The sequence below is a fragment of the Eptatretus burgeri genome, chromosome 15 (assembly GCF_056783735.1).
Source record: "Eptatretus burgeri isolate ZD-2024b chromosome 15, Ebu_testis_v1, whole genome shotgun sequence".
NCBI lineage: Eukaryota > Metazoa > Chordata > Myxini > Myxiniformes > Myxinidae > Eptatretus > Eptatretus burgeri.
This window is the reverse complement of record NC_140975.1, coordinates 69,714,346-69,736,737: the sequence shown is the minus strand read 5'-3', so window position 1 is coordinate 69,736,737 and position 22,392 is coordinate 69,714,346. Positions and strand designations below refer to the sequence as shown.

The 22,392-nt window shown below is 45.4% G+C and overlaps 1 protein-coding gene across 7 annotated transcripts in view; it reads left to right on the top strand.

Annotated features, from left to right (window-relative positions):
- The window catches only part of LOC147012467 (zinc finger protein 335-like), a 107,108-nt gene that overhangs the window by 23,795 nt on the left and 60,921 nt on the right, over positions 1–22,392 (top strand). For 6 of the 7 annotated variants that reach the window (XR_015051627.1, XM_085856732.1, XM_085856731.1 and 3 more), the window contains 9 exons: positions 364–513; positions 1,067–1,295; positions 1,532–1,709; positions 2,043–2,155; positions 6,443–6,461; positions 14,490–14,606; positions 14,875–14,951; positions 15,081–15,241; positions 15,387–15,616. Coding sequence is in view for 6 of the 7 variants with exons in the window: in XM_085856732.1 (XP_085712858.1) it covers positions 364–513; positions 1,067–1,295; positions 1,532–1,709; positions 2,043–2,155; positions 6,443–6,461; positions 14,490–14,606; positions 14,875–14,951; positions 15,081–15,241; positions 15,387–15,616 (1,274 nt within the window). In the remaining variant the exon portion in view is untranslated. The remainder of the gene's footprint in view (positions 1–363; positions 514–1,066; positions 1,296–1,531; positions 1,710–2,042; positions 2,156–6,442; positions 6,462–14,489; positions 14,607–14,874; positions 14,952–15,080; positions 15,242–15,386; positions 15,617–22,392) is intronic. The other variant, XM_085856728.1, reaches the window with a different exon arrangement.

Genomic DNA, 22,392 nt, shown 5'->3' with positions numbered 1-22,392 from the left:
AATCGATTCGAGGAAGTCTGTGAATGGTTCCACGGCCATCACAATCTTTCGTCTCCACCTGAAACACGCATTCATCATCCTCTGCTAATCTCTCTGCACCAGTTGCACTAAACGTTCATAACTGAATTAAATAATATACACAGAAATACATAATCGTGCCACATGTGGCTGGGCTGTGATTACAGCAAATGTTAATGCAGCCACTTGGCAAGGGTGGGCCTTAATGTGGCCAATGCGCTGTTTCTTATGCGTGTCTATTAAATGTCTGCTTTACACGCACGCGCTCGCTGATATCGGTGATCCAATAAGGTTGAGTCATGACTATAACCTTTGTGCTTGCAATACCTGCCGCTCGATGAGTAGAGGACAGCGACTACAATCCGGCACAGGATGGAGTTCATGGACGAATGGCCTGCAAACCAAATGCGTCACATTGCTCTTCTACGAACAGAGTGCGGCGGAGGCCTGGCCGACCTCGGAAGTACCCTCTACCTTCAGACCGAGCGCCACTTGGTATGATGATCCATGGTTTTGTCCAATGGGTTCGTCTTTCTATTCATCGGTCAATCTAATTTTAACGTAAATTGTATCTTTACTGATGGTGCTAGCTTATGAAAATGGGGAATCCTGGTTTATTTTGCTTCCCGGTAACCCCACATGACAAGATACCGTGCAAGCTCCGCATTTTAACCTGTTTTTTTTTTTTTTTTTTAAACCTTGTTGGTGACACCTGAATGCAGAAAATAATGGCAAGCGTGGCTTGTAAGATGGTGTATGTTCACCTTGGGTTCAAGGTGCTGGTCTATTGCTTGAATAAGTACAGTTTGCGGTGTACTTTGTTCTTTGAGATAAAGTACGTGTTTAGTTTGATGCTACCCAATAGCGTTGTGTTTTTTTTCCCCCCAAAAAGAACAAGAGGTCATTGGTAATTTATGGAGAGATCTCCTATCTCTCCTTTTTTTTTCTTCTCGCCTTTGTCTTTGTCCGTTGTAGTTATTTGCATGCTTCCGTGCCCGTGCTCTTCGAACAACCTGCTTGCCAGACTGAGTTTGATATTCTTTTACAGCAGAAAAAGCAATTTGCGGCTCAGAAAGCTCCACCGATCCCACCAGTCCCGGGGAGGTCTTCGTTCCTCTGGACTTGGACCTGCAGCACACCGATGAGGGTGGAGTCGAGAGAGTAAATGGCCAATCAGAGTCATTGGGAAGCAGCGTTGATGTGTTTGTATCGTCATGTAAGCTGACACAGCCGACAAAGCGTTTCCAGCGGAGGGGCTTCAGAAGATACTTAAACAGGTGAATGCAAGCGGACGGATTGACATGTTTATCCTTCCATCTGAACCGCTGCCTCATGATCCCGGAAGCCCTACTCTGAGTCTTAGATCGATGTTAAAAATAACATTCAAATACCTCGGCTGGTGTGTTTATCGGTTTATTGTCCCTCCTCTATAGTTATCTGTTCTCATGTAATATCCCACCTAAACCTCAGTGCAAACGATGCTAACGCATTACTCGTACTCAAACCCTTGCAGGTACTCCTACCGTACAGGCAGACCCTCATCCCGACCACACTTTTGCCGAATATGTGGCTCACGCTTCCTTTCTGCCGGCGACCTTCATTTCCATGTGGAATCTCATGACACGTTGCACCCTGAACACTTCCGCTGCCTTCAATGTCCATATCGTTGCCGACGGTGGTCTTCCTTAAAGGTACAGGGACATTCTCGCGCAATTGTCTGTACACCTGTAGGAACACATTGGCTGCACGAGGTGACCCAAAAAGACTTGTTTCTAGATAATGGGTGTTCGTATACATGCTCGCGTCACCGAGTATCACTTGCATGAAAGGCCTTGTTTCGCATTCATACATCATTTTGAAAGTCTCGTATTGTTAATGACTCTCTTTTCGATTGAGGACCCGGTCCTTGTGGGCATGCCGAGACGTGCCCCGTGCTACGATGATCCCTCACGTGAGGGCTTTTGAAGTCTGTGAAGTCGAGCCATGTTTTTATTTTTATTTTTTCTTCCTTGTGTCCTTGGCAGGAGCACATGTACAATCACGAAGGTGTGAAACCATACAAGTGTGAAGAGTGCAGCTACACGAGTGTGTACCGCAAAGACGTGTTCCGCCATGCCGCCGTGCACAGCAAGGATCGGTGAGGAAGCCTGGGGAGTTTGGGTGAGCATGAGGTTGCTGGTGATTTTGGTTCGATTGGAAGAGGTGAGCGCTAATATCAAGCAGAGTGCACGAGGGAATGAACGGGATGGAACGAATTGTGAACGAAAGAGGAGAAGATATTTTGAATCGGCAATTGTGGAATTAGCTTTTAAATAGGCGTAACCCTACATGATGTCATGCAGCTGTTTACATTGATAAAAACTAATACAGATGTTCAGTGCCTTCAGAAAGTATTCACACCCCTCGACTTTTCTCACGTTTTCTTGTGAGATCATGAAGTTAAAACGGATTGTATTAATTAAAAAAAAAAATTGTCACAGATCCACACAAAACACCCCATAATGACAGAGTGATGACGTGTTTTTAGAAATGTTTACAAATTAATTAAAAATGAAAATCTGAAATATCTAATTTCCATCAGTATTCAACCCCCTGAGTCATTACTTTGTAGTGTATTTGGCAGCGATTGCAGCTTCGAGTCTTCGTGGGTATGTGTGTATCAGCTTTTCACATATCTGGAGTTGTGGATTTTCTCCCATTCTTCCTCGCAGATTTGCTCAAGATCGATCAAGATGGATTGGGAGCGTCGGTGAACAGCAATCTTCAAGTCTTTCCACAGATTCTCAATGGGATTCAAGTCTGAGGTTTGGCTGGGCCACTCAAGGACTTTCATGTTCTTGTTCTGAAGCCATTCCAGTGTTGCTTTGGCAGTATGATTGGGGTCATTGTCCTGTGGGATCGTAAATCTTTTCCACAGTCTGAGGTCTTTTGCACTCTGAAGCAGGTTCTTCTCAAGGATTTCCCTGTATTTGTCTCTATTCGTTGTTCCCTCTATCCTTACAAGTCTCCCAGTCCCTGCTGCTGAAAATCATTTCCATAGCATGACACTGCCACCACCAAGCTTCACGGTCGGGATGGTGTTAGACGGGTGATGACCTCTGCTCGGTTTTCACCAGACATGGCGCTTTGCATTCAGGCCAAAGAGTTCAATTTTCATCACATCAGACATCATAGAATATTCTGAATATTTAGAATTCATAGAATTCATATCATATCATAGAATATTTCATCATAGAATATTTCATCATAGAATATTTCATCACATCATAGAATATTCTGCCTCATGCTCTCGGAGTCTTTCACGTTCCTTTTTACAAACTCCAGGCGTGTTGTCATGTGCCTTTTTTCTCAGGAGTGGCTTCAATCTGGCCACTCTCCCATAAAATCTGGATTTGTGAAGTGCTGCAGAGACTGTTGTCCTTCCGGCAGGTTCTCCCATCTCGGCCAAAGAATTCTGAAGTTCTGTCAGTGCTCATTGGGTTCTAGGTCACCTCCCTGACCAAGGTCCTTCTTGCCCAGTTGCTCAGTTTGGTCAGATGGCCAGCTCCAGGATGAGTCTGGGTTGTTCTATATTCTTTCCATTTCCTAATGATGGAGCTCACTGTGCTCTTGGGAACTCTCCAAAAATTGTTTTATAACCTTCCTCAGGTCTATGCCTCCTCACAGTTCTATCTCGGAGCTCTACGGACAGTTCCTTGGACCACGTGGTACAGTTTCTGCTCTGACATGCACTGTCAACTGTGGGACCTTGTAAAGAAAGGTGTGTTTCTTTCCCTCTCCTGCCCCTCTTTTCTCCTGCTCCCCTTGTTGTACATTCTGTGTGCTCGCTCTCATACGAACCTCGATGGCGAATCCCCCCCAAAAGAGGTGCGTTTCTTTCTAAATCGTGTCCAATCAATTGAATTAGCCACAGGTGAACTCCAATCAAGTTGTCGACATCTCAAGGATGATCGGAGGAAATTGAATGCACTCGAGTTCAATTCGGAGTGTCATGGCAAAGGGGTTGAATACTTATTGATGCAAGATATTTCAGCTTTTCATTTTAAATTAATTTGTTGAAAAATTCTACAAAAAAAACAAACAAACAATTTAACTTTGTCATTATGGGGTATTTTGTGTGGATCAGTGGCAAAAAATTTAAATTTAATCCTTTTAAAATTGAGGCTGTAACGACAAAATGTGACGGATGTTGAGGGGTGTGAATACTTTCTGAAGATGCTGGAGATTCCTGGTGGAAAAAAAAAAACCCCGCAATATTCGATGATACCGCACTCATAACTTTTGATATGAAACCGAATTATTAATTTCCAAATGAGTAGATCATTGAACAAAAATCATTTTTCTCTCCGAGATTCACCAGCATCGAGGCAATGATCATAAAATGTCAATCCCAATGGACCAGTCACGGCATACGAATGCCTGACGCACGACTGCCAAAGCAGCAAGTACTATATTCCCAACTCGGTTGTGGCCCTGAGTACCGTAGTGACCCAAGGTGCCGTGGTGACATGAGAAAACGTCATGAAGACACCCCAAAAGTGTATCTGAAGTCGAGGACATTGACACCGAATCTTGGGAGGAAAAGACCAGCAGCAAAGCACAGTGACACCACATGATCCATAAAGCTGTTGCTCTTTTTGAGGTGAATCACTTTGCTTTCAAAGCTGAAAAGAGTGTGAACAGAATCTCATTGTAAGGGAAATCTCCCCCCCCCCCCCAAAAAAAAGTCTTGTGTTGGTTTAACAGTTACGGTGGCTGGCTTAAAATCTTCAGCTTCTGAATTTGAGTCACTGTCGTGTCGTTAGGCTGAATCACCCCACATGATGTTATTTTGTTATTGTTCTGAAGCCAGTAAAATGAGTACTAGCTTGGTGAGAAGAATGAGCCATTCGAGTATCCTATGTCGTAGAGGTGATCCGTCCAGGATTCTGCCCTCTAGCCAAGCAAATACTAAATACTGCCTCGGCAGAGCGATGAGTCGAAATGCATGAAATGAGTGGCTCTTCTAACGCTCTCTTCCTCTCCCCAGGAACAACTGGCCACATCTACCACCGTGTATTAAATTGCGGCCTCCTCGGCGATCTCAAGTCATCGATAAGCCCACGCTTTGATGTCTTCCTTTTGAGGGAGTGACGACTGCGATTATCAGCCCCTGTTGGACTCCGTCCGAAACAGGGGCTTTTGGATTTGGTCTCGATTTTCGTGTCCATGCGTGCGTCTACAACTATATCTCGGACATGCATGGACCAATTTTATTCATACTCGGCACAAGCACAAGATGTGATGATGTACATATGCACATCATTTTTTTTATCGACATCAGGTCCAAGATGGCTGACTGGCGGCCATTTTAGTCGTAAGAAGCTGATGTTGAATACGTCCTCAACCATTTCTCGAACCTGCATTTACTGATGTTGTTCAAACTTGGCACCCAGATAATGATGATGGTTTAGATGTGCACGTCATTGCTTTTTCGAGATGCACATCCAAGATGGCTGACTGGTGGCCATTTTGTTGCTTAAATGTGTCCCCATCCATTTCTCAGACGTGCATGGTCCGATGTTGTTCAAACTTCGCACAAGCACAGTACACTACGGCATACACGTGCACCTCACTTTATCTTGAGATCTGATCAAAGATGGCTGACTGGTAGACCGGCGGCCATTTCAGTTGCACATAAATATGGGAGGAGGAGGAGATTGGAACCATACTCTGTGCAGAGCGTTGGTGCTGCTTAAGCAGTCTCCTTGGCTGTTGGGTACAATCCTGAACGGGTCGCCACTCCGACAGTATACCAGCATGCTGGCACTCATTTTGCCGACCTCAGAAGGATGACAGGCCGAGTTAACCTCACCTGGTATTAATTTGACAGTTGAGTGGGATCCAAATCCCGCCACCCTAACCATTAAGTCAACACCAGGCATGGTGTTGGAAAATATGGGCCGGCCCTTTAACTCCTTGCAGCAAAATTACTAAAACAACGCGGGCTGTGATGTTTTATGTCTTTTGTACTTGTTTTTCCAAGAACTTGGAAATTGTTAGGATTGACTATTAACAACACCAACGAAGATGATGACACCACCAACAATAACATTTGTACGCAGATAATCTGGCTGATTTTTGGCAATCAACGAACACGGTGAAATCGCACCATCGCTATCTCGCTCTTTAAAGCAGGTCTAATACCCGTCATATTGAAGATAACTTACCCTGGCTGTATCCCACAATTCTGTGTGATAAACATGTTGTGAGATTATATCTGCGGGGGCCATTGAAGCATTTTTCTCATCTAACCTGCCGGTGTGTTGGTGGAATGTTGTTGGATTGCTTTATGATCCTAATGTACTTTACTGTATATTGTGTCAATGAGCTGTTTATCCTTCAATTTTTTTGCATTCTCACTCTTCCCTTCTGTTTCTGGCAGAAAGAAGAAGAAGGAAGTGGTGAGTAACTTGCGATTTTTGTAATCCTTCTCTTATCATCGTTTATTTTCTGGTACTTTTCGTTTTTAACAAACGTGTGATGTCAAGAGGAAACGGCTGATGCCTCAAATGGGAATAGAAATACAGTACTGTGCAATAGTTTAGGTTATTCCAATGATTTTCATACTTTTGGGTAAATTCATCGAATTATATTATCAGTGATAAGTAATATGTGATTATTTTTTGTAAAATAACGTCCTTCATTAAAATGTGAGTGATACAAACCTTCAAAAGTAACCACCAAGAACAGTGTCATTTTATAGTATCAGTCAATACATTGCGTCAACCCTCTTACCTTCTTGAGTGCCATCACTCTCTTACCTCTGCTTCTGTATACGACTGAAGCCTTCATACAGGAATAGGGCGCCAAATATCGTCTCGTACATTCCATGATTCTGCGAGGTTAGTTGGCTTCCTCTTGTTCTCTGTTTCCAGGTCATCCCATCTGGCCTAGATGGGACTCATGTCCACGCTCCAGGTTGGCCATTCTAACACTTTGAGCACACCAGCTGTAACCTTGTTCTCCAAATACTGTTTTTGGAAGTGTGCGTTTGGGTCGTTATCTTGTTGGAAAATGAATCTTCTTCCGATTAAACGATTTCCAACAGGAACTGCATGGTGCTGCAGTATCTGCTTGTATTTTTTTTCTTTTGTTCGCGTTCCATTTATTTTAACAGGTTTCCTACACAAAAAGATAAGGTATAGAGAGTCGGTCTCCCCAGTGTGTTAATAGTCGACTGCAAACATTGCGTGTCGTAACGTTCTCTCGGTCTTCGGCGTACAAACTGGCGTCTCTCTCAGATCCAAAAAGTTCAAACTTCAATTGATCAGACCAGAGTATCCGATTCCATTGTTCAGTTACCCAATCTTGGTGCTACCTTGTAAATTTCAGTCGTTTCACTTTATTCTGTGCTCTCAGCAGTGATTTCTTACCTGCAGCTCTGCCATTGAGACCTGCTGCAATCAGCCTTCTGCACACACTGCTGGATTAGATGTTAATGTTCAGGCCTGTTCTCGTTTAATTTTTCAGCTGCTGACTTGAAGTTTCTCAGCTTATGCCATGGAATAAAACCAAGTACTTGCCTTGCCTTGGCGAGGTTCTTCTCGGTCTTCCAGGCCTTTTCTTGTCTTGTTTATTTCAGGAGCCAGTTACCGAGCCAGTTTATTTCAGGAATTGCAAAGAAAGTGCATCTCGCACTATTGCAGGAGATCTTCAACTTTTCTGATAGTTTCTTCATCATGTGCCCTTCTCACACAGTTTGCATCTTCACACGCTGTTCTGTTGAAAGTTGCCTCCTCGGTGCTATTCAGAACCCATTCGTAGACTTTCAAGCAAGGGAACAAGCTGATTAAAAACGAATTTCACGGATTCACTCATTTTATTTGAAACTTTTAATGCGGTTTCTTGTCATTTGTGTTAATGTAACTGGTGTTGATTGCTTCAATCATTTATCATTATTTACTGAACCAAAATCCACAAACGTTTCCTGCATATTTTCTTTGTGGTCATTGCATATTACTGGTACATCATAATATCTTATCTTGCATATCTATACAAATAAGTGTGTGTGTGTGTGTGTGTGTGTGTGTGTGTGTGTGTGTGTGTGTGTGTGTGTGTGTGTATGTGTGTGTGTGTGTGTCAGTGAGTCACCTTCATTACTCCAAAACCATGAAACTTTGCATGCATACTAAGGGGATTTCAAGGGAGTACATGAGTGAACATTGGGTGTTTAGGTTAATTAAAACACCCATTTTGAAGATAATAATTAACGGCCTTATTTAATGATATCCTTTATCAGGCACATGCTTGGACAGCTTGATCTCGCTGGGGTCTTAATTCGCCATTTTGTTGGCCTGCTCAACAATGTCTTGACTTGGACCAGGCCGCAGCGGTTTATGAACGATGAAGCTCTTAAAATGTTTTTTTCACTTTCCTCACTGATATCGAATGCCTGTTCATGGCTATGAATCGCTGTATACATTGATTTTGTAAGTGCTATTGTTTTCAAGTTCGGAGCTTGAAGCGATTTCATGCATTATATTGTATGATTTTCCACGATCTACTCTCACGGGCTCCCTGAAGTACATCATCAAAATATTATTTCGGTTTTGAGGATCGGATCACATGGACTAAATAACGCTGAATCTGGAGTGAAATCTGAAAATGTGAAGAAATCGGCGATGTTCCATTTTTTGTTAGGGTATGCGCCATTACCAAGCACCTCGCTATCGTTTGCCAAGCCAGCCGTTCCTTTTCAACCATTTAATTAGAGTGCTTGCTTTAGTGCTTAAGCCACTTGCTGAGCACCCTACAGTCGATAGTGGTACAGTTCATGCCCCAATCGGGATGTACCCTCGGCAATTGCTACAAGGTAGAGGTACATATGGGTAGATTTGGATCCGTAAAGGACTCTCCGTGGGTGTGTGTGCATCCCTGCATGCTTGGTTACGGGCTGCGTGGTGGTAAAGTTTCATCACGTATCTTATAATGATGATGTGTGGTGGAGGTTTTAACTTTTAACCTCAGCAGAGTTCGAGTGAGTATGTTTTTCTTTGTCTTCTTGGCTGTTTCTTGAGCAATTGGTTATTTTATGATGAACCGGGTGTGCTTTGCAAAGGTTTTATGGTTTCTCTTTGTGAGTTTCAAACTAAAATGTATTTGATAACAACCAGATTTCCAAGCCGTTTGCCGTATTAACGTGCATTCTAAATTACAGAGCCAATTCCCCCCCCCCCCCCCCATCATATGATGATTGGTAACTGTTTATAACGATTAATGTTTATACACATTTCCCTGAAACATCTATTATGCAACATTTTAAAAATAATTTGTTTCTTGAAATTCCCCCAAAACAAGGGTGAAAGCAACTCAAGGTTTTTGGGTTGTGCACAATACGTACTGTCGTCGGTAATCACACTGACTCCATTCTGCCAATTCCCCCAAAATTGCCGATATCAACCAAGCAGTGTGTGTGTGTGTGTGTGTGTGTGTGTGTGTGTGTGTGTGTGTGTGTGTGTGTGTGTGTGTGTGTGTGTGTGTGTGTGTGTGTGTGTGTGTGTGTGTGTGTGTGTGTGTGTGTGTGTGTGTGTGTGTGTGTGTGTGGTGGCCATAAAGCAGAGCATTTTTCTCTCTGCAAACTTCCCTCCCCCAACCCCCGTCTTTCTTTCTCTCTTGCTCTCCTTGCTCTCTCTGTCCCATCCTTGCTCCACCCCTCCTAATACAGTGCAGCACCCTCCCACACATCTCTCTCTCTCTCTCTCTCTCTCTCTCTCTCTCTCTCTCTCTCTCTCTCTCTCTCTCTCTCTCTCTCTCTCTCTCTCTCTCTCTCTCTCTCTCTCTCGTGATTCTGGGAATTAACAGCCATAAGGAATGCACATTGATAAGCTGTTTGCCATATTGTTAAGTCTGCAAATTGAGAGGGGAAAAGTGTGTTTGTTTCTTTCTTTCTTTTCCCTGTTCATTATGTTCACACTGAAAAGCCAGGTACTTATGTTCCATCATTCTAGATGAGCATAATCTTTATCTTTTGGGCTGGCAGGATGGCCTTGAGGTTCACACACTCACCTCTAAGCTGTCTAGCCTGGATTTGAATTGCGACTCACCCATCAGCTGTCAATCTGGTATTTCACAGACGGGGTGTTTCATCAATGTGTGTATGTCTCTGTGCATCCCATCTGCCAGAAATAGTTAGTGGACATTAAAGATCCCATGTTGTCCTTCATGAAGAGTTGGTGGCATCCTGAACAAATTCCAAATTCCTGTCCTAACCTTGGTCAAACGTCAGGCTTGGACAACCGGTTCATGAAAGATTTGGGCCAAAAATTGGTCAAACAGCTAACAGCCCCGAGCCAACCCCACATGAATGTCGGAATTATTGTGACCGTGAAGGAAGAAGAAGAAAGAAGATTATCGTTATCATTTATCTACTATTTCTTTGTCATTGTTAATTTCCTCTTCCACTTGCTTTTCTTCCACCTCTCCTATTCCTCTCGTCCAATTGATGTTCTGCAAGATGAAATTGTCATTGTTCACATTGCTCTTGATCCGAATGTAGAATCCATTCTTTGGTTCTGATCCCACTCTTGACACCAGTGTGATGGTTGCCCAATTAGATTCCAGCGAGTCGCCTCAATTCAATCATCATGGTCAACCATTTTGGGGACTGCCTTGCTGAATCGTGCTAGCGCTGCACCAATTAGGCGCCATTCGTCTCCATTTCAAGTTGGCCGAGCGAGCCTGAGATGCATCTGGGTGCGTGATGTTAATTACCACGACCATTTATCCCTTAACGAGTCTTTCCTAATCACCAAATGAAGCAATCACGACAGCCAGAATTCACCCTGAGACTGGGTATATTTAATAAACAATAAATGGACACACAGGGAAGGGAACACAATTAAGGAAAGCAATAACAAGTATGTAATAAATAAATGGCATTACAAACCCCTTACCCACTTCCGACCATACGTGCCCAACAAAATTGACGAATGATCAGAAACTTTTAATACTTAAGTCCTTATGGGCTCTCAGACACACCACGTGAGGTAGACTATAGCAGGAATGACAAGACAGAAAGACTTCTTGGCCAAGCCCGACGAGCGCCGTGCAGTCCCAGCCGTTCAGGCAGGACGACCATCCTGTGCTGCGGAGAGCAGAGCAAGAGAGGGTGCGTGGCTTCGGTCTCGGTGGTGCATGAGCATTCAGCCTGAGCAATCTTGGCGCAGCCTTCCATGCACAGCTCCGGGGTAATCTCTTGCTTCATGCATCGCCCCCGTGCGTCAGTGACACATCGCGTCCCTCCCCTCTCAATCACCATTGGCCAAAGGCCCGTTCTGGGGGCAGGGCAACCCCTTCCCTGACTTGCTGCATGACAGGTCGTGATGGTGGGATGGCTTTTGCTACCTAACCTTTGGTCTTGGGGCCTACCCAAATGCAAAAAGGGACATTTAGGACACATTACAGAGGGTAAAACAGTAAAAACTAGAAGGGCACTCGATAGAGCGCATACCTCCACCACACAATGCCTGATCCAGTAGAACAGACTGGGCTCAATTTTTTTTTTTTTGAAATATCATGCGACGCATCATCTTTGGCCCCTTCTCTCAATGACGAAGAATAAGTTAAATTATAAAATTATTGTATCCAGATCTGAATTTGGATCTTCACCAAAATCAAATCTTTAAAAAAAAAAAATTTTGCACCAAGTTTTATCCGAATAAGTTTTTGTTTTTTTTCTTCTTTGATCCAATATGGCTGCCAGACCATGTGACCAATTACATCATCTTAATTTTACCATATTTCCCATGAGTAGTTGATCAATAAGTTAAATTTCGCATTGATCGGTTAAGCGGTTTCTCCTCCGAAGATTTTCAAACTTTTTCCCATCGATCCAATATGGCTGCCAGACCACGTGACGCATGATGGTCATTTTAATGTAAATTCTGTTCAAATTTCAGGTCAATCGGATGAAAATTGAGGATTTCAGAAATTTGGCCCTTGTTGACCTTGTGGTCTATGTTGACCTCAAATAATTGTCTGGTTGAATTCAGTGGCGTGAAATATAAATCCTCTTCAAATTTCTAGTCTGCCGGATGTAAATTGACAGTTTTAGAAATTCAGCCTCCGTTGACCTTTTGGTCTTTGTTGACCTCAATAATAGTTGGTGGTTCAATTAAATGACTTGATATGCAAATTCTGTTCAAATTTCAAATTATTTCACGCTTAAGCTGTTATATTAATTAAGGATATAACTACTCAACACGAAGCATTATTAACCCTCAAAGAGCAATCGGAGCAACACACATCATATATGTAGCATTGCTCGCTGTCATTGTTTCAGCCGTCATGACCGTAAATATATATATATATATATATATATATATATATATATATATATATATATATATATATATATATATATATATATATATATATATATATTGTTGTGGTTGACGAAATTCACAAACCACCATTCAGGTCCCTTAGGTGAGATATCTCGGTAAGTATATGTGCAGTTAGGCCCAAACCCGTTGTCTAGAGGGAATAAATGTCATTCATGCGGGCTGCGACTCTTCAGGATAGCCGTTTTTCTTTTACTATCTTTATTTTGGACCAGCCGCCATTATTACCACCACCAACCACGTATAAACAGCCATCACACAACAACCACCAACCACAACGCCGCTTCACAACAACAACAACCACCAACCACAACGCCGCTTCACAACAACAACCACCAACCACAACTCCGCTTCACAACAACAACCACCAATCACAATGCCGCTTCACAACAACCACCAACCACAACGCCGCTTCACAACAACAACCACCAACCACAACGCCGCTTCACCACAACCGCCACGACCTTTACCGTCACAACTCGCCACCATCGCATCCACACCATCTCGTGCCACTCGTGGGCACCGATACTGGACTCGTGCAGGGCGCGCACCGAGCAGCGTATTCAAAAACATCACGGACTTTCCGCAGAAAACGGATCAAAAACGACTCGCGCCCACTTTTGTTCCGTCCAATCGGCGAGCTGGGGCGAATTGGCCCCGCCTCCAGGGTGTTGGAGTGAGGACGCTATATGCAAATACATGGATCAAAAAGCATTCACGCCCACTTTTCCTCGGTCCAATGGGGAGCCAGTTAGAGAGGTGAAGGGTCGGAGGCAAAGGGTCAAGGGTGAAAGAGCGAAGCCACGGGGCTTGTATAAACGGCTGCGTTCGTCAGTAAAGGCAGTTGTGCGGAGTTCAAGAGAGTCGTCGGTGGAGCTGGAAAGAAGTGGGAGAAGTCAAGAGTGAAGAGTTGGGACGAGCCAAGAGAGGAGACGGAGAGGGCGAGTAGACGGAGCTGTGGAGAGGTGACGGCGGCGAAGGCGGACGAGGGGGTGCTCGCGTCGGTGCCGGGAGCTGCAGAGGGAGAGGCCAGCAACGCGCCCGAGGTCGAGGAGGAGACGCTCGCCGCGGGACCCGAGACAGAGTGATATCCTCCTTCCCCCGAGCATCAGCAACCCCCTCCTGTTTCCCCCCGCGCTGAGATAGTGCGACAAAGGGGGCCCCTTTCCCACCCCCTACCAGACACTGTCCGCGAGGCCCGCGGAGTTGAGGCGCCACCGCCACTTTGCGTCTCATCATCAGACGGTAGGCCCGACCCGGTCTCGGCCCCAGGCCCGCCTCATCCTTGAGGGTGGTTCTTTTTCTTTTGCTTTGGGAATATGTGTTGTCGGCGCCGTCTGTGAAGTAAAATTGTATAAGTGTTGCCGTGTGCCCGGTAGTCGGTTAGATCTGCATTGTTGCATTTGCTTTTTGTGTAATATTGTGTTTCTTCTTCTATTACATTTGCTTTTGGTGTAATTGTATATGTGTGCTTTCCGTTCATCGCGAAATAAATGTGCTTATTGTTGAACTGTTTTCCCGCTTCGCTTCGTCTTTTCCTCTATTGAATCCCCATCTTGCTTCACGTAAAGGGTTGGTCGTGGGCTAAAACGCCCGATAATTAATCGAACCGTCGAGGCCGACGAATAACACCGCTCGGTTATCCCGATAGTACGGAATGGGTCGCTTAAAGTGGCCCGTGTCCGAAGTCGACCTGCGGCGAGGTGCGATCGCCCGGTCTACCCTCCGTGTGGGTACTTAGGTAGGTCGAATTTGGCGAGCAACCCTATCCCACGCGGGGGCCGATTGGCACGATCGCGGTGAGACCGAAAGGTCCACCCGTGACTAGTTCCCGGCGTTAGTCCGAGAGGGTCACGACTGGATTGTCCGTCCGGTGGGCGACGTGCCGCGATTTGAGTTGCGTGGCCGTTCGCACGCCGGCGGGCGCGAATACCGCAACAATATATATATATATATATATATATATATATATATATATATATATATATATATATATATATATATATATATATATGTATGTATATGGGCTGTACGTTTCTTATAACGAAAATCTGATGCACGGACATGAATATCATTGTCCCCCTGCAGGTCCCGCGGAGGCACGAGTACCCCTGCCCCGTCTGCCACCGGATGTACTTCATGCAGAAAAGGCTCACCCAACACATGAAGACCCACAGTGCAGAGAAACCACACATGTGTGATAAGGTTTGGCGGCGTTGATGTTCATGAAGTTCATGATGTTCATGATGTTCCTGTTGTTGCCGATTACCGACTGCCTATTGTGAGCACTTATTTACCACTGGCTCGGCCTCGCAGTCCACTTCACCCTTCTTGAGGGACTGTGGAATAATTCGAAATAATGATGATGACGAGAACACGAGACGTACTTTGATCGAAGAGTTTGCAGACGTTGTGGCGAATCGTTGCTAAAGCCGTTCGGTTCTGGGTTCAAATGCGGAGCTGTGTCTTGCAGTGTGGAAAATCCTTCAAGAAGCGTCACACCTTCAAGAACCATCTTCTTACGCATGTCATTTATCTTGGGAATGGAAAGTAAGAGGAATGGAAAGTGTGCTTGCATGCGCGTGCGCGTGTGTGCGTGCGTGCTGTATGTTTGTAATGCAATTCTGAACAAGGCCGATGTGCTTGGGAGATAATTAAACAGGAAGTTGTCTTGTGCAGATTCAAGTGCGAATTCTGTGAGTTCTTCTGTGAGAATAAGAAGTTCTTGTTGAACCACCAGTTGTCCCACACCAACGAACGACCATTCCGATGTGACTACTGCCCTTATACCACCACCAAGGAGGAATTCCTTGTTTCACACCTTGCGATAAAGCACACCGGTACTCCCTGACTCCCTCCCCAACAAATGCGATGGCACACTCTGATTACTTTCCAATTTAAAAACACCGATACTTCAGCACAATTAACCATGTCCTCCCCTCCCCTACTTGCCTTTGTCACCAACACCGATATATCCCCACCCAGGAGAAAAGCCGTTCTCCTGTGACCAATGCCATTTCAGCACTCGCCACCGCAAGAACCTGCGACTGCACGTGCGGTGCCGCCACCCTGCAGACTTCACAGAGTGGTTAAACCACCACCCACAAGAGGTGACACGCAGCCGCAGTCAACCTCTCACGCAGGAACAGATCTCGGAGCTGCGCAAGCGGCACGTGACCAGGCACTTGCCTGCAAACAGAGGCACGAGAGTAAAGGTACACCGGTCTGGCTTTGAATGCCTCGATCCCAACCTCAAATGACCATGTGGTACTAGATGTAAACGAGGAAGCTTGGCTGTGTGTACCCTGATGATGACGGCAACGATTGATTAAAAACGTTCTTTCACTTCTATCGGTTGTCATGCAGCATTCAATCAACATGCTAGTACCAGCTCGAATGGAGTTACAATGTGACCTTTTTTGATTGGCACGAAAAAAAATTTTAAGCTCTTGGCCAATCAGGTTTATGGTTGAATCCAAAACGGGAACGAGGAAGCAGTTTCTCGTTGGTAAGGAGTATGAACTCGCCATCCTTGGGAAGCTTGTATTTTCACCATTCCCAGACCGTTCATAACTTAAAACGAGTCGAAAGCCGAGCTGTATGAACATAAACCGAAGTATGGCAAGAAAACAAAAACAACACTCCCACCATGAAATCTAACACTAACACCCCCTCGGCTCTCAGCAAAGGCCAGCAGCCGGCAACCTGTTTAAAGCAGGACTGCCGGCTAATTTTGTGTCTATATTCACCAAAAATAATCCCATTTTACCGTTTTGTAACCGGAATTCGATGAAATACTACAAAGTAGCGTGGTGCATCACTTCCCCCGCTCATTGTAACATCAGATTGCTTACTAATCATCCCGTTTCCCACGCAGCCGAATAAACCATTGAGGGATTGAGCCAAACAGATATATGTGAAAAAGTTGTGGATGGATTCGGATGAAACTTGGTGGACAGGTTGGATGTGTGATGTTAAACAATTACATTAACTAATTGATTCAATTTTGGTAAAGATCTGAATGCGATAATTATTTCCGGTCCAGGGATCGGCGCACGAGGATGACTGGGTGGCGAGCTCTCCTTCCAGGCCCTCTAAAGCTAAGTTTCCAGTCCGAAAGCGTTTTGCGTATTTTGTTATCGAGATTTGTGTCAGGGTCTGTGGAACGGTACTTATTTTTTCGTGTTGTGTTCGTAACAGTTTTAGCGGGTAGTTGAGTTAGTTTATTGAAAGAAGCAGGGCGAGGCCTCGTGATAAGTTTAGCGTGAAGTCAGTTGGGTCCTTGGGAGTATGGGGGTGAAGAAGGTTATAAATAGAGAGCGAAGGAGAAAGGATGAGGAGTACGTAAAATGTAACATTTGCTCAATGTGGGCCACGCCAACAATGGGGGAAGCAGAGGGTTCTTATTGTTGTCGGAAGTGTGAGGAAATCGTCCAACTTGAGGAAGGTTATTACCGGGTGGAAGGAACGCGTCGATAATTTGCAGCAAGTAGCAGAATGTGAGAAATTTGTAGATAATAGGTGGTTACGGTTGTGGAGTAAGGTTGTTGAGGATATTGGAAGTGGGGACGGTGCAACGGGGGCGGGTAGTGGGGACGGGGCAGTGGGTGAGGGCAGTGGCGGAGGTGCAGCGGGTGCGGGCACTGGTGGAGGTACAGCGGGTGCGGGCAGTGGCAGAGGTGCAGCAGCAGCGGGCAGTGGCGGAGTTGCAGCGGGTGCAGACAGTGGTGGAGGTGCAACAATAGAAATTGGTAGAAATGAGGTCTGGGAGACAGTTTTGTGGGTGATGAGATTATTAAATATGTTGATGATTCATTCTGTAGGAAGGATCGTAGACACAGAATTCTGTGTAGTTTTGAAAGAGCAGGAGTTAGGGACATTGAAGGAAGGGGAAACAATATTGTATCAGGTCACGGCAGGAAGAAGTTGGTTGTGGTACACCTCGGTGTGAATGATGTAGGGAAAGTTTACTCAGAGGTTTTGAAAAATAGATACAGGATATTGGGTTCGCGGCTGAAAGCAAAAGGTTGTGAGGTCATGTTTTCTGGGATGCTCCCAAGATTAGGAAACAATATAGAAATTATGAGCTGATCAACGGACACCAACCAATGGCTGGAAGAATGGGGTGAGGAGGAAGGTTTTACATTTAAGAAGCAGTGGGAATCATTTAGGGGACAAAGGGAGTGTTTCCAGAATGATGGCCGTGTATTAAATAGAAAGGGGGAAGCAAGATTTGCAGTGGGAATTTAGGAAGGAATTCAGGCTTTTTTAGGTCAGCGGAGGGTGGGGAAGCTATTAAGGAAGGAACGGATTTTTTTTATTTTTATTTTTTGTATACCTTGGTCGAGGCTCGTATGAGAGCTAACACACAACTCACAGCAAGGAGGCATGAGACAAGAGGGGCGGGAGTGGAAGGGACAAAACAGTGGGGAACAGACACATTAGGTGAACTGTGGAAGGGAGAGGGATGGGGATGGGACGGGGAACATGGGGAAGAGAAGATGGACATTTCAGGGACTTTCAGGAAGGAAAGCAGGAGAAATGAAGGAAGTGGGCTTGGGTGGATTATCGGGGGTAGAAAAGATCGAGGATTTGGATGGGGGAAGATAAGAGGTGGTGGTGAACAGCTGTTTTGAAAGCCTGGAGGGAAGAATGGGAAAGAATAGAGTGAGGAAGTTTATTCCAAAGGCGGGAAAAAAGAGGAATGAAAGAGTGAAGATGAGCAGTAATCCGTGATTTTGGTAGTTTTACCAGAAGGGGGTTGTTGGCGGACCTTGAGCGCCCTGTGGAAATGTGGTGGGGACAAATCGGAGAGAGAGCAGGGGGGCAAGGCTGGAGAGGAGTCGGTAGAAGACAGAAAGACCACCGACCAACCTGCGGTGATTGAGTGAGAGGCCCAAAGACTCAGCTTCATTGCGGGAGATGCCGATGATCTTAAATGCCCTGGTTTCGACAGCGTGAAGCCGAGAAAGGTGGGAGGCAGGAGCACCAGCCCAGAGGGGAGAGCAGTACTCCATCAGGCTACGGACAAAAGCTTTGTAAGTGGTCAGGAGCTCAAGAGGGCCGAGGAAGGACTTAGCACGACGGAGGATTCCCAGTCGGCGACTGGCTTTTGAGGCAAGGTTGGAAATGTGACTTTCCCAGGAAAGGTCATGGCAGATAGTGAGACCTAGAAGCTTGAAAGAAAAGACTTCTTCCAGAGGATTGTTGAGAAAGTGGATGGGGGGGTTTTGTAAACGGTCCTTTCGAAGAGACATAGTGAGAGTGTGAGATTTGTCTGGATGGAAAGACATGTTCCACGTGTTGGACCAGTTTGTGATTTTATCCAGATCTGCAGTGAGTGAAGAAGCTGCTGCTTGCCGGTCTGAGGGATGACAGATGGTACGGCAGAGGGTGGAGTCGTCGGCAAAGAGAAATAGAGGATTTTCCAGAGAGTCCGAGAGATCATTGATGAAAACCAGAAAAAGAACAGGGCCCAGAACGCTACCTTGAGGAACTCCAGCCTGCACAGGAAGAGGGGATGAAAGAACTCCATTTAGGGCCACACGTTGACTGCGACAGGAGAGGAAGTCTGCGAGCCATGAGTGGAGATGGCCTTGAATACCATGGGAAGAGAGTTTGGTGAGTAGGGCAGGGTGCCAGACTGTGTCAAAAGCACGTGATATGTCCAGGGATACGGCTCGGATTTCCTGTCTGGCATTGAGGACCTCCATCCATTGATGGGAGAGCAGAAGCAGCATATCCAGGGTAGAGTGACCTGGTCTGAAACCAAATTGATGATTGGAAATCAAGCCATTGGAGAAGAGGAAGGATTTCATATCTGAGGCGATGATGGATTCCATCACCTTGCTGATGATTGGGAGAAGGCTGATTGGTCTGTAGTTATAGGGATCTGTTTTTGCACCTTTTTTATGCAGGGCAGTGATGTTAGCAGATTTCCAAGCAGATGGCAGATGACCTTGGGCAAATGAGAGGGTGAATAGAACAGAGAGAGGGTGAGCAAGAGCAGAAGAGCAGGCTTTGAGGACACGTGGGCTGATGCCGTCTGGACCGGTTGCAGAATCTGACTCGAGGTTTGAAAGCAAGCTCTCCACCTTGTCAGGAGAAAAGGATACAGAGTCCAGGGACAGTTGGGTGCGACTGGGTAAAGTGGGTAGAGATAGTGATGGGTTTAGGACACAAGATTTCGCTGCAAACACCGAGTTTAGACATTCAGCTTTATCACGTGTGGAATCAGCAGTGCGGCCATTTGAGCTAAGGGAGGGGATGGAGGGGGAACATACACCAGAAACAGATTTGATTAAACGCCACCAGGATTTTGAGGAGGGAGAGAGGTTGAGAGTTCAGACTTGAGATGAGAAAGATGTTGTTTTCTGGCTCTCCTGAGGGTAGATACACACTTGTTCCGAGCTTTGTGGAAGGAACTGAGATTGCCCTCAGTTGGGTTTGCTTTCCATGAGGCAAAGGCAAGTTGTTTCAGGACAACTGCCTCGCCACAAGCTTCAGTAAACCAAGGGCGGGAGGAAGGGTAAGACAACTGAACACGAGAGGGGATAAATCTGTGCATGAGGGAGAGCAAGTTTCTTTGAAAGAATTCCCAGGATGAGTTGATGTTTGAGAAAGTAGTGATAGGAGACCAGTCTGTAAGTTTGATGGCTGCTCGGAGACCCTGCCAGTCGGCTTGAGTGAAATGCCAGACTCGACAGCAGTGAGGTGGTTCTCTGATAACAGCCAGAGAGATGTCCACTTTGCATGTCCAGAGAGATGTGCAACAAGGACGTGGTGAGAAGAACCAATTGGAGCGAAGGAAGAGCAGCAGATATTGTCAGGGAAATTTGTCAAAATCAGATCCAGAAGAGATGGAGTACCATTGGTTGAGATCCGGGTCGGGAAGTTGACCGATTGAGTCAGTCCCAATGAGTCGCAGAAAGCTTTTGCTGAGGTGCCATGACAGGTGAGAGAGGTACCCACACCTAGCCAACTGGCGTGATGACAATTGAAGTCACCACATAAGAGGAAGAGAGAGTTTGGATGAGAAGATAGAAGATGGTCCATGTTTTCGGATAGTGAGGTGTAGATGGAGTCATCACTGTTCGGTGGACGGTACAGTACACATATAAACATGAGGTGGGAGTGGAGGGGAAGCCGAAGCCAGAGGTATTCCTGGGGGTGTGGGGGAGTGAGAGCAGTGCATGGAGAGTGAGGAATAGAGTCTTTGATGAAGAGAGCAACACCTCCACCAGGACGAGGCTCAGGTCTGTCATACCGTAAGAGGGAGTAGCCAGGGAGAGATACTTGGGAGTCAGACACGTCTTGGGAGAGGAAAGTTTCTGTCAGGCAGATAATGTCTGGTTTGTCAGTGGCAACCTGTATGGAAAGATCTGAAAGGTTTGAGCGAAGGCCCCGGATATTTGAGGACCACACTTTTAATGAAGAGGAAGGGGAGGAGGCTTTGGGTGCAGGAGGGGGGGGGGGAGGGGGAGGGTAGGACAAGGGACGAGGGGGGCAGGTAAGGAGGGTTGCTGAAGGAGTGTGGGGTATTGCAGAACAGCGAGGGGAGGGGGCCGAATGAGGAGGAGAAAAGGCTCTGTGGTGCTGGGGGAGAGGGGGACAAGAGAGGGGGAAGAAGGCAGTTGAGGATTTGAGGAGGTGGAGTGAAGAGATGGAGGTGAGAGGGCAGTGGAGGGAGGCAGGTTGGTGGATGAGAGGGGGGCAACTTTGAGAAGGAAGAGTGAGGGGGATGAAAGGTGGGAGAAAGGTGAGGGGGGATTTTTGAGAGAGGTGAGAGGGAGGCTTGGAGGCAGAAGAGTGGGATGGTTGCTTTGAGAGTGAGAGTGAGGGGTGAGGGGGTGAGTTGGCACTGAAGTTGGAAAAAAAGAATGGTTGATGGAAAGCGAGCATCCATGGCAAACTGTGGTTTTTAAAAGTTTTAGGTCAGAGATGCGATTTAACACAATTCTTGATGGATGCAATGAAGGCGAATTCAGCGCATGGAGAGAAGAAGCGCTGTAATAGTTGGATTTTTTAGGCAAGGAATGAAGGAGAGCTCGAAATGAGAGCAGTCTGTTAAAATAGCAGAAGAGTAGTGCATTGTGAAACAGTAAAGAGTACCACATGTGTGAGAGAGGAAGATGAAGCATTATAAGATCGTTTTTGTTGTTACAAATAATGTATGAGAGAGTTCAACAGATTAGGTCATGGAAGTGTAAAAAAAAAAAAAATCGAGGAAGAAGACGAGGAGGAAGTTAAGAGGAAGAAGAAGAAGCAGAATCGGGAGAAGGTGAGCGTGTTGTTGTTGTTGGGTATATATATATATATATATATATATATATATATATATATATTTTTTTTGTTGTTGTTAATATTAATATATGAGAGAGTTCAACAGATTAGGTCATGGAAGTGTAAAAAAAAAAAAATCGAGGAAGAAGACGAGGAGGAAGTTAAGAGGAAGAAGAAGAAGCAGAATCGGGAGAAGGTGAGCCTGTTGTTGTTTTAGGTTTTTTTTTTTTTTTTTTTTTTTTTGAGATAAGAAAGAGATTAGTTGGGAGAATGGGGGATGTTTGGAAAGTGGGGAGGATCAAAATTGAAGGTAATGGGGAGGATAGAAAATGAAGGTAATGGGGAGAAAAAACAAAAACAAAAAAAAAAAACAAAAAAAAAAAACGATCGAACACCGAGTGGAACCGGTAGGCCTCAAGCCTACGCCTAGGCCTCAAGCACAGGTAAGAACGTCGACAAAAATACTCACAAAATAGCACGATTTTTGAAACAAAACCGAACTAGCAACACACAGTAACATGTAGGTGAGAAAATTAAACAGTTAAAACGGGACAAATAACAACCGGAAACTTAGCTTTGAGAACGTCAGCAGGGAGCCCCAAAGGAGACCTCTCGCTGCTCAAAACCGGAACCGGAAGTTGATGATGTAAGATGATGATGATCCGGTGGCTGAGCAGGTAAGCAGGATGATAACGAATATTAATAAACC